This window comes from Ambystoma mexicanum, chromosome 2p, assembly GCF_040938575.1.
Source record: "Ambystoma mexicanum isolate Mex_15411 chromosome 2p, UKY_AmexF1_1, whole genome shotgun sequence".
In the NCBI taxonomy this organism is placed as follows: domain Eukaryota; kingdom Metazoa; phylum Chordata; class Amphibia; order Caudata; family Ambystomatidae; genus Ambystoma; species Ambystoma mexicanum.
The window spans coordinates 951452360-951465326 of record NC_090923.1 but is presented as its reverse complement, the minus strand read 5'-3'; the positions used below and the strand labels follow the sequence as shown (position 1 = coordinate 951465326).

General features: G+C 45.0%; 1 protein-coding gene across 3 annotated transcripts in view; it reads right to left on the bottom strand.

Annotated features, from left to right (window-relative positions):
* The window catches only part of SCYL1 (SCY1 like pseudokinase 1), an 846426-nt gene that overhangs the window by 355496 nt on the left and 477963 nt on the right, over positions 1-12967 (bottom strand). For all 3 annotated transcript variants that reach the window (XM_069644735.1, XM_069644736.1, XM_069644734.1), the window contains exon 14: positions 9961-10109. In XM_069644735.1, the coding sequence (XP_069500836.1) occupies positions 9961-10109 (149 nt within the window). The remainder of the gene's footprint in view (positions 1-9960; positions 10110-12967) is intronic.

Genomic DNA, 12967 nt, shown 5'->3' with positions numbered 1-12967 from the left:
CAGGGGAAGGGAGACATTTCCCCTCGTGTCTGTAACCACAGTGAGAAGCCTGAGTGAGACCAAGAGAAGGGAACCATCCTCTTGTCGTCAACATTTTGAATTGGAACTTTGCTACTTTGGAACTTTGTGTTTCCCCAAATTGGAACTCTACTTCATTCTTCTGGATCAAGAAGACCCACATCCTTTCTAGTTTAGTTGATAAGGTAAGGGACGGAAATAGGTTTTTGACACAAGACGGTGGACTTTATACTTTTATCGGACATCCTGACAGAGTCCTTAATATTTGGTTTGAAGTAGGGAACCCCTCTTAGTAATAGGGCTAAGTAGATGTTTCCCTTGTATTCTTTTGAATAAACGTTTATGCCAACAAATATGCCACCACTGTGTCCGAGGCTTACTCCTGCACCCTTAAGGTACTTACCTGCTCGTTAGATTGTATGGTATCCTGGCTCTCCTCAATCCGTTATTTTATGTCAGGTACCTGCCCTTGGCGAAAAGACCCACATGCAGACATTAGGGTTAGGAGAATTAATGTATAGGCATTACTGTTTTAAAGTAAACTAGGTATCTTTTGAACACTGTGTATTATTACTGAAGTACTTATTTGAACTCAAAGTTTCCTATGTTTGACTTTATTACAGTATACATGTCTCAGTATATCAGTGTGGAGTATTTTCTAGATTTGCTTGTGTGGACTAAATGTACCTCTGTGTCCACCTACTACCCCTTCGTAAGAGTTAAGTCTCATCACTCCAAACACACCATCCACGTTTACGAGAGGTTTGGTTTCACTTTCTTGTCTGATGTTTTAGTTTTTGTGGCATCCTCCACAGAGGTTGGTACAAAAATTGCTTAACAGGGGTAGACAGCACCCCCCTCCCCACTTTCTTCCAGCGCAGGCGTAAAGGAGGGGCTTTCCAGGCTTTTTGCAAGAAGCTCTCCAAGGTGCATGAAGACAGGATTCCCTCCCCCATCTGGCAAAGTAAAAATATAGCCAACAAAGGACAGGCCATCTTAAACAGAACTTAAAATGCATAGAGGGGGCATTTTAAGTACATGGTAACTTTAAGCCCATTATTGCAGCTAAAAAGGTAGCCCGGAATAAACCATCTGCAAAGGGGGTAACGACTGCCACCAGCCTGTTTAAAGGATGCCTGGAAAGTATCAAAATAACTAGAGAACAAAAAAAAAGGGGGGACACAAAGTGTCCCCTCACAGCACTCCATGCAAGATGGCTTGGGCTGCAAAGGTAAAATCACTGGTCATAAAATGGAGAGGACTACTCCTTCACTGGTAGGCCTATGGGATAACCAGTGAACCCGAAAGGACATTGCAAAAGGAACCTTAAGAGTTCCCGGCAGCATACTACATAAGGTGGGGCTTTGGGGGCTGAGGTCATAGGAAAAACATGACAGCAAAAACAAAGGTGAGAAGTCTACCCCACACTGGAACCATAAGAAAACAGTCCAGTGTCCCCCCCCCAAAATGTTAATGCAGAAGGGGAGTGAGAAAGTCTCACTCCCCTTCATTAAAGCCTCACTCTCCTTTAGAGTCAATGACACACATTGCAGTGGGTTCAGCATTAGTGCTGGGAGGCTAGGATAGAGAGAATAGGATTTGCATAAAGATAATATCCCTAACACTGCATCTTGCTACACATCTTCCCAGCAACAGACCCATCCCTGGCTTCACTGTTGATTGGCACTAGTCAGGCTCAGCACCCGAACATCCGGGCAGATGCTCACAATGCTGCTTTGTCCAGGAGAGGGCTGAACAAGATGGCCAAAGGACAGGGCGAAAAACATGTGACGTGGCCATTTTGAGTGTAATGTACTCAAACTGGCATAATGTGGTAAAATGCAATAGCTCCTAAGTGAAAAATGAAAAACATGGGAGAAGAATATCCACTGCCACCAGACCATCTTGGACAAATTGGATAAGTTACAAGAATGTTGCTAAAATAAAATGGGATACAAATCACCTCTGGGGCACTTAAAAACAACAAGGAATCTCAAAAAGGGATCCGAGTCCCACCACCCAACTGGGAGCCTTACGGACTGACCAAATCCCACAAAACAGTCACACAAAGTAGGTAAAACCAAAAAGGTGTTACCTACCGCTTACAAGATTTATTTATAGAGGAAGGAACAATGCTCTTTCGATCACCATAGAATGTACAATAGATATGAAATCAGATTTGCTGAAGAGCAGTGACCTTCTTACAATGAGGTGAGTTTGTGTGACATTCTGACCATGTTGTGGGGCAGGGAGGGGGAGTAAATGGAACAGTCAAAGAGAACAATACATGGGTGGACATACATAAAGGACGACCAACATTAGACATTTTAAGTGCAGTTAGGCGGTCCGGGCAGTTGTGTTAGGAATGTGACCATGATGGATGAAGTGCTAAAGTGGAGGCAGTAGAAAGTGAGGGACAGGGTAGAGGCAAGGGAAAAATGCTAGCTAGAAGGCAGATGAGAGGTAGGTTAAGAGGGTAACTCGTAGGCAAGCTTTTAGTTTGGTTTGAACAAATCATTTTGAACTGTTTCTCGTATGTCTGGGGGAAAATAATTCCATGCAAGTGGAGCAAGAAGAGAGAAAGAGTGGAAGCACAGGGAGGGTGAGGTGCCACAAGGGTAGTCAAAGAGGCATAGCAGAGATTACGAGAAGGCTTGTAGAGTTGGATAGATGATGATACCCAAGCGCTTTTCCCTATCAACCCCCTTAGTATCCTCTTCTGGAGCGGCGAAGGAGGGGTCGTTGCTGTTAAGTCCGGACCTGGGGATCGGACCAGAGAGGGAGGAGGAGTCCCAAGGTGAGACATGGTGGCCCTCATTTCCTTTATACCTCCCTACCTGACATTCCCTCCACTGTCATACACCATTATAAATCCGACACTGATACCCCCTCCCAAAGCCAACAGATATCAAGATCAAAGGAAGGTGTAGGAGATGCAGAAAAAGGAGAGCACCCTATGTTTTACAGCAGCAAAATGTTTCCCCTTCCCACATTTCTTATGATTTTTCCACAAACACTAAGAAATACTTCAACTCCCATAATTCCTCCCCACTGTTTTTCCCCAAAACCACTGAGACGAGGAAGAGGCAGAGTAGAACTGTGAAGATTACCCATAGGAAACCATGTGCCATGAATTCCTATGGACAGTCTCCATCTTGTACCATTAACGAGGACAGGCAGAGTCAGGCAGGGCTGGACAACCAATCACACCTGACTCCCATTAACCTTTCCAGGAAGTATAAAAGGTGGAGCACATGGGCACACTCTGAGCGAGCTGGGGATGCTGGATGGCGCACAGAAGCTAGAAGGAGAGAACTGCAGCTGGAGGAACCCTGGAGGGAGAAGGACGAAGGACTGCCAGAAAACTGAGCCTGTGAGTACAGGGGATGCTGTAGTGTGGAGAGGGAGCTTTGATTCCAGGGAGCCAAACCAAGGGCAGCTGGGGTTACATGCCAGTGCCCAAGCCAGAGCTCCACCCCTGGGTAAGATACTGAAGCATAGACCCCGACATCAGGAAACATCTCATTTAAAAGCCTACTGCTCCCAAAGTCACCAAGATGCCGTTTGAGTGTACTGGTGAAGTAGGAGCAAAATATGACTATTACATTGTGGTACTTGAAGTCCAGAATTAGAGAATCAAAGACATTTTTGTTGAGAGGCGGAGCAAGGTGGGATATGAGAAGGAGCAGATCTTCCAAGGCGAACCCACTGGAGCAGGACGACCGATTGAGGGACCAATGCAAAGGGTAGAGAAACCCTGAAGATCGCTGCAGGAGGTTGTTGCCTCTGGGAAACCGTGAAGGATACGTGGACAAAGCAAAATCCCAGGCAAGAAGAAACTTGCATTGTTTCAAGGACACCAGCGACCCTCCCGGGTGAATTACAAGAGTTGGGGAGGCGAGACCAAGTCTGTGGTATCAACCTTGCCTCGAGAATTAAAGCCGCAGAGACAAGAAAGGCATGCACACAACCGGTGAGTTGGCTAAAGACATGAAAGGCTAGATTGTGTCAAGGAAATATTGAAGCCGCAACAGTGTATCTCACAATTGAAGGTTGCACACATGCTGATGAGACGCGAAATAAAGCAAACCAGTAGTGAACTTTTAAGTTACCGATAACTGTGAAGCCAGTGATGCAGAGTAGCAGAGTGGTCTGGCGAAAGGAAATAGCCCACTTGAAAGTCTACGCAAACTGTTTGATATCTTATTATAAAGCAGCAAAGTGAATAAACTCTGAAATGCGCAATGGTCAAGATTAACCTTGACAAAAGGGGAAGTCAAAAGGTGATTGCTTTAAGAGGAAGATTTATTAGAACTTTTCTGATTGTTTTATGGAACTACCAAGACCAAGAGACACTGGGGCAAATAAAAGGGAGAGCTGAAGTGAAAGTCGAAGTGGTCCTGCGGAAGACCATGGTAAAAGCCTTGCACATTCGAAAGTGTTCGACATCAGTGAAAGGTACAAGCCTGGCTGAGGGAGACCGGAAACATGAAATAAGTTAGGGGAATGTAACCCCCAACAAATGTGAATGAAGCTGGGGGAAGGGTACCCCGGCAAGTGCTGCGATTGCGAGGTCCGAGCCCAGCAGAGGGACATCTATGCTGCATCAGGTATTTTTTGTTTAAAGATTCGAGCTCGACATAGGGAGACCTACGTGAACTGGTGATGCCTTGAGAGGTCGGAGGTCGACATAGGGAGACCTACGTGAATGTTTGTTGAACTGTGAAAGAACTTTTAGAAAACTGGAATAAGTGACTTTAATGAGGAAGGCGAAGCGGGCCTCGACCCATGTTTTGAACTGCCTTTTTTTAATAACCTGAGCCGGAGCATGACATCCGGTTTACGGGAGCCGCCTTACTCTGTGCTGTCCAACATGGGGAGGAGAGCTGACTCACCCACCTTGATCCTTTATGTTATAACACTGACTTTCCTTTGCATACACATTCCCCTTTACACACTTTTTTGTATAGGAGGTAGGGCGGGCATTAGGTTTTGTTAGTATAGGCCATTTTGATTTGACAAAGACTACTCACATCATAACTATAGGGCGAAGTAGGAGTTTTTCCAAACCCCAAGAATGTAATACATGTTTTGAAACTTGTAACTGGTGTGTTAGTGTCATACTTGGTATACCATGCCTCCCTTACATAAGATGAATTACTAGACACTGGCTTGGAGGCCACCCTAGTTATAGTGAACAGGGAACGCTGAGAGGTTTGCCAAAACCCAATCAAGGTACATGGATGAGTAGTCAAGGCTTATTTTCAGGAGAGTGAGTGGGGTCAGTGGCCCTCACTGAGTCCATACAATATGGCACATTATAATTCAATTTAGACAGCAAGTGTAATACATACAGCTATTGTATGCTTTTGGACACACTGCAAAATGAATCTAACAGGTAGTGCTATCGCACAATACTCTATGATACAAATATATACATCCACCGTAGGTTCATATGTGCATTAAAAGTCACTTATTCAGAAAGCAAGTAGATCAAATGCCATAAATGACGGAACCAGGTCATAAGTTAATTCCTTAATTTAAGCAGTCTAAACCCTAAGAATGGGGACTTGTGCCCAGAAATCACAGGAGCCACCAGGTTTCTCGCAAGAAAGAAGTCTGTCGATCATCTAACCATGTGCAATTCACTTGTGTTGCTGATAGTAAAATTGTTCAAAAACTTCTTTGAACTAAGGTAAGTAAAGATTTTCTTATTTTTCAGGTTACTCTACCCAGGTTTGAGGACCAAAATATAAGAATGCAAGACACAAGGGGACTTGTTCCCAATGTTATCCTACGGAGGACAGTAGGGGGTGGTGGGAGATGCACTGTGTTTACTTACCCAGTTCGGAAAGATTACTTTTCTTGAAACTCCCCCCCCCCCATGTTGTTTCTATGGACACCTTTCGTTTTGCCCCGTTTTTGAACCTGTTCTGACTTTTTGAAGGGAAATAAAGCCTTTTTGCTCATCTGTTATGGGGAAACCGATCAGTCCTTCAGACCATCAGTACTGGGAAACTTTGTTTCCCTTATGCTACTTTTTAACATCATTGCACATCGCATCTTACAATGCAGTGCAATGGGGATACTTTTGCATCACCCTAGCTTTATACACTTGGGAGGAAATCCCTCATAAGGTCATGCATATGACAAGGGAAGCTGCTGCTTTCGTGTGCTAGTGATGCCTTTGGGTCTGTGTCTCTCTGTCTGTGTGTGTGTCTCTCTGTCTGTGTCTGTGTCTCTCTGTCTGTGTCTGTGTCTCTCTGTCTGTGTCTGTGTCTCTCTGTCTGTGTCTGTGTCTCTCTGTGTGTCTGTGTCTGTGTCTGTCTGTGTGTCTGTGTCTCTCTGTCTGTGTGTCTGTGTCTCTCTGTGTGTCTGTGTCTCTCTGTGTGTCTGTGTCTCTCTGTGTGTCTGTGTCTCTCTGTGTGTCTGTGTCTCTCTGTGTCTCTCTGTGTGTCTGTGTCTCTCTGTGTCTCTGTCTGTTTATCTGTGTCTCTGTCTCTGTGTGTGTCTGTGTGTGTCTGTGTGTGTCTGTGTGTGTGTCTCTCTCCCAGGAAGGTTGTATGACTGTCTGGTCTCACTTCACATCCATGGTGCCAGACAGTCTAGGTGTGGGCAATAAGTGAAACCAGTAGTTGTCCCTGATTGGATAACTACTGGCTGTTTGAATGGTGCAGACCCTTACCATTGGTGGGCTTGGATTTACTTCCAGCCTGGATTTTGGATAAGAAGAGAACTCCTGCAGGCATTTATTCAGATCAGCGTTGGAGACAAGAATCCCTTGTAGAGAAACAGCTGAAAGAAGATCTGAAGAAGACTCCCAAAGAGGCCTTGCCTCCCTTGCTGTGTCTGGCACGGTAAAACCCTGTTGGACTATCTGATGTCCGAAGACCCTGAGCAGTGCGTTAGCCCCCGAACTAGCAGGGAAAACTAGTCTCAATGTCTTCGAGGATCCAGCCGTCGTGAGCCATCGGAAGTATTTTTGGACTACCCACTGGACTGACCAGATCTCTCGTGGCTACCTCGCTATAAAGTCGCCATTCCGCCATTGCACAGGAATTTGGGTAGTCACCAGCTTGTGGTATAAGCCACCTTGCCTTCGAATTTCAGCATCCCAGCGTTAAGGGATCTTGTTCTATAAACACTTCTGTGATCACGACTGGAAGGACGCTTGTCATTGCCTGTGTTTCGGAAACCATCGCTGGGACTCTCCTTCCCCCGTCCTGTGATTTGTGCTGAAGAGGCCTGCATCAGGGAATCCTGCACATCATCGTCAGGGGTTGCATCTTCCACCTGGACCTGACCGGAAGAATCCTTGCACATGTAGCTCCTAGGCACCTCTCACTGGAACCAATGGCAGAAAATCCAGCCTCCAGCGACCCCCAGCCGACCCATCATGTCAGCTGGGAAAATCAGATTCAGAGGGATAAGTAATCACAATGCATCTGTCTCCCCCGGTCCCCACCATCCATGAGATAACAATGGAAACACGTTCCTTGGTGTCCTAACCTTCTATTCCACTGCCTTTTGGTCATCAGTCCTGTGTAGTGAACTCCTGAAATACAAAAGACTATTTTACTTACCTTAGTAATATTATTGAAGAATATATTATTACCTCACCAATATAAGTAACTCATAACTTACCTACAAATAATAGTTCTAGGGGGAAACGTGGCTCCTATGACTTTTGGGCATAAGGCCCCATTCTTCTTATGGTTTGGACTGCTTAAGTTAGGGAATTCACTTGTGAACTGGTTGCATCATTTGCCGTATTATTTTACTTACCTCGTGTAGAACAAGTCATTTCAGTGCATTTATGAACTTATGGGGAATGTGTATAAGTATATTGAGTATTGTGCAATAATATCACCTTTTAGTTTAATTTTTCAGTGTGTATAGAATAAATAACTATTTTTATACTTGCCTGTCTAAATTGAATTAGTGTGTATTATATTGTGGGGACTCATTGAGGGCTCCTGACCCCACTATCCTGAAAATAGCCTGACTGCTCTCCATTCCTCCCTCAATCGGGTTTTGGCTAACTTCTCAGAGTTCCCCGTTTATTATAACTAGGGTGTCCATCAGACCAGATTATGGAAATCCATCTTGACACCCCCTGACTCAGATTTTCCCAGATGATGTTGTCGATCGTCTGGGGGCTCGATCTTCCACTGTTGGTTCCGGTGAGTGAGGCTCAGGAGCTGCGTGTTCGAGGATTGGGTCGGGTACAACTGCAAGATGCAACCTCTGGTAATAAAGCAATGTAAGAAATACCAATGCAGACCTCCTCAGGACACCTTACAGGTTGGAGAAGGGCAAGTTACAGAGACCGTCTCCGCACACAGGCTGCTTCAGGACAGGATCCCTTGATGCTGGGACACAGAAATTTAGGGAGAAGGCAACGTGTTGCACAAGCTGGCGACCACCGAAGTTCCAGGGCTTCAATCATGAACAAAACTTCTGGCAAAGTAGCACACAAGAGAGCTGGTCAGTCCACGGGGCTGTCCAGGGACACTTCCGAATGCTTAGCAGGGCAGTATCCTTGAGAAGGCGTCGCAACTAGTTGGTCCCACTAGTCCAAGGGTTGAATCACCGCCCATATCTTCGGAGATCAGGTAGTCAAAAAGGGCTCCAGCGGGTCGTCTTCGGATCTTCAGCAGGTTGTGCTTCTTCGAGGGATTATTGACTTCAACAATGATCTAAAGAACTGGCTGCAGAGGTCCTCTTATACAAAATCTGAGCTGGGAGCAAGTCCAAGCCAAGCAATGGCAAGGCTCTGCACAATCCAAAAAGCCAGTAGTTGTCCAATCAGGGACAACTACTGGTTTCACATTTGACCCACACCTAGACCTTCTGGCACCTATGTGGATTGACTAGACAGTCCCCACCCCCTTCCTGGGCCACACACAAAGGCATCACTAACCTACAAAAGAAGCAGTTTTCCTGGGCAAGTGCATGGCCTTATAAGGAATTTCCTGAACCGACAAGACAGGAAGAAGGCCAAACAATATGACCAAAGAAGCAAGCGAAAACCTTGTGGTACAGCCATTTTAGGGCACTGGCCAGGTTTAGTAGCCAAACATGGTAAATGCGAATGTGCACATTAAAAATAATGCAAAAATGGTAAACGTGTATCTGCTGCCACCAGCTTGTCTTTAGGAACATGTAAAATTAACCAGAAATCCCAAGTGTAAAAAGCTAGGGTGATATAAAAGTATCCCCATCGCACTGCACTGGTGTGCAATGTTAAAAAGTACAAGAATTCAAAAGGGAAACTGTTTCACAGCACTGATGGTCTGAAGGGCTGATCAGTTTCCCCATAACAATGAGCAAAAGGCAAGCGAAGTGAAGCTGAAGGCTTTACTTCCCTCCAAAAATTGAGATCATTAAAAAAAAAAAGAAACAGAGCAAAAAGAATGGGGGTCCATAGGAACTATGGAGGGAAAGTTGCAAAAAGATAAATATTTCCTAACAAACATCAATGCTGACTGGGCATGGCACACAAGCAGAACAGCTATATGGAACTCTCTACCTCTCTCTATCTGCTCCATTTCCTCTTACTCCTCCTTCCGCTCCTCCCTGAAATCTCATCTTCTTCATCCCTTGTACTGTTAACCCTCATTACTCCCCTCTTACTCTTCCTCTGTTCTGTTTCTCGTTTAGTCCTAGGTAAATAGTTCTACATATTGTTTTAGATGGTTTGCATCATGTTTTGCAATTATGCTTCTAATTTATTCTAATGTATTGCTGTTGTTGTAATGTAAAGCGCTTTGGTGTAAAGCGCTATATAAAATTTAATAAATACAAATACAAATATATACTTTCAGAATTGGAAGCCACCAGACTATTCAGTGTACTAAAGCCATTGAGCCAGGTTCATCATTTCACTCTAAAAAACTTTACATATCCAACATAAAAAAACACCATACCACCACTTCTTACCTCTAGACTGCCCCAGTCCTCGTCATCCCACCTGTCAGCAGAGTTTTCATCCTCTTCTGCCCCATCCTCTTCCTCAGCTTCAAGGTGGTCTGGTGAAACAGAATGGTGTGGTGTCGCAGTAGGAACGGCTATAGGGATTCGGCTGGCCTCTAGAGCAGGTAAAAGATAAAAACCTGGGTTAAACACACAGTTATCACGCTGTGGGACAGTAGCCTTACTGCTAGAGATGTTTTTTGTGCATTATTGTTGCAGAGTGCCACAGGAACACACCAACAGTCCAAGGGTTTTTATTTGTTTTGTAGTCATGGGGCTCTCCAAGGGCCATCTCTCTCTATCTTATCTAGAGATAGGCATTCCCTCTCTAACCCAGGCGTCCCTCAACTACAGGATGGTCACTGTAGCTCGATAACCCTGAATAGCAAAAGCCTGTCTTACTAAATCTGATGGTCTAAAGACAAACACTATCCGTCAGGTGTGATGAATCCAAGGAGTTTACCCCAAGGGAGAGCCACCCTCTTTGAGACAAGGCAGGTGGGCCTGTTATGCAAGACACTCTCTAGGGGACACGGCAAGCGGGATCTCATTGTGGGTGAACACCCTCCCTTAACCCCCTTAGATGACAAAGAGGTCATACAGAAGGATGTAATGACACCTTCCGTTGAAACACAAGACCCATTGTTTATTGTTATATGGTACGCAATTTCCTGCCACTTAACTCTGATGGGGCTTCCCAGACACAATCCTAACGGCTCATATAGAGCCTTCACATAATTCAATATGGTCTGATAAAGTCCACAATTCATTAATTATAAGTGTAATTTTTGCAACATAAAATGCAGAATTTTCTGTTGGCATCACATTGTTCAAACAAATCATCATCTTTTTACTTTACCACATCACATAAATGATACAAAATCCTCATTGATTCAACAAACTTCAAAAACATTCAATTTTTTAGACCCGATATGCAATTGAGAAATGGCAGTATCCTCTCCTGCCTCGTTATTGGATGTTTATGCGCTTCGGAGAGTGTTCCTTCAGGAATTCTCAATTCTGGTTCCTACAACGAAATGATATCCAGTTTGTATTTGATCTCAAATAATAAATTCCCCTTAGTATTTGTTCAATAGCCGGTTCTTACTCACCTTTTAAATATATTTCCTTACACTCTTCATATGACAGTAGATCCTCTAAAACAATAATTCTCTATGTTTTTACTATGTCCAGCCATTCCTTAGAAGCAACTTTAAATCACTGGCCTTTAACGCGATACCTACCTAGGTAGGATTTTCATATCTATGATAAATCTTCCCGACCTGTGTCTACCCCAGAACATTTTGCTCTGACTAGGTAACTATTTACCCTGTTCCACTCTCACCCTGCCTTTTACTCTTTATGGATGACCTTTTTATTTCTCTCCACAGTGTATGGTTGGAGTTATAGTTTCCTTTTAGGCCTAGGCTGGGTTGTCCCTTTGGGCTTCCCTGTCAATTTCTTTAATTTCTTTTTAATGTACTTGGGTGAAATACAGCTCCCAAGTTGTAAAGAGGAATTTTCATCCCCCTTTACATTTTTTATAGTGGGCCAACACACCCCATTTTATGTGGAGTGAATGGGGGATACAGTGTATCTCCTTGCTTACTTACCTGTAGCACTTTTGTTACAGTTGCAAGTTCAGTTGAATGGCTGGTGGCAGTGGTTTTACCTTAGTGACTTTTTAGTCTTATTACTCGCAGGCTTATAATTCCGCCTCGGTAGGTAATGCACAGAAGGGCCACCATTTTTGTTAAATGGTGGGCTACTTTTTCACCATTTCTTGTGTGCTTGCCGTTTGAGGTCTTCCCCTGCCATTCTAGGCGGGAACTACCTCAGTGGCTGTTATGTCTTCAGCTGGAATCCTGTGGATGCCCCGGCCAGGCTCCAGAGTGTCTGAGAAGGCAGAAACTGAGGGAGGAGTCCAACACTCTGCAGTCCTTTGTCTTCAACCTTGCCTCAAAGTGAACAACTCCCAGTGGGGGGCTGGCTGTCCTGATTAGACAGCCAGACCGCCCCTTGCTGTAAAATGCGGGGAGAGAATGCAGAGGTTGTGCTGTAGTTCCTGATAAAAACTCCAAACCTGGAAGCTGCTGACAAGTTGACCACTGGCGCTGAAACTGAAGAGGAGGATGAAGAAACAAAGGCCGTAGCGATTATCCAGCAACCGGAGTGCCTGCTGTGTAACCAGAGCCTGCTGTAACCCTTCCTTCCAATCAACCTGAGGATACCGAAACGGTTGAACGCGACCCAGAGCCTAGTGAGATCCACTATAGTCCAGAACACCTGCATTTTGAGCCATCCCACGTTGTGCTGCGTCCTTGCGGGGCTGCGATACCCCAATACCCTAGGACCTCGAGTCATTGTGCGGTGCACTGTCTTCTGAATAGAGCTGAAACTGTGGCATCCTGCTGGAACTCCAGAGACACGATTTGAGTCCTAAAAGTCCCCTCATCCGAGTGCCGGACCTTGCAAATGACGAGAATCCGACCAGCGATATTTAGTCTTCTTCTGGTTCCAGAAAAGGGTGACAAAATCACAGAGCAGCATTCAGCCGCAAAAAAACTCTTGCCTGGAGCCTTCGCTTTTGATCCCTGCTGCAAATTCCCTTCTGTCTTCCGTCTTCATGACAAAGGAATCCATTGACCAGGTATTTGGCTGCAGATACTGAAGTCTTCCTGCTGCATCTCATTCTGCTGTGCTGAGGTACTTTGTTGGCTGGGGTATTTACATACCTTAAGGCTATGTGATTTCTGTAAAGCTTTTGGGGTGTTTTCTGTGATTGGGAGTCCTCTCATCCAGTTCACCCAGGCCCACTGCTTGAATCCTCCTAGGATGTCTTCTCTGAAGTCCCTGGACCCTAACTAACTTTAAAGTGAATTACTTGTTTGAACGGTCTTCCACAGGCACCCTGACCTTTGCCTGCAACAGAACCCTATCTCACCCTGCCTACAGCTCGCTCCTAGACCACTAG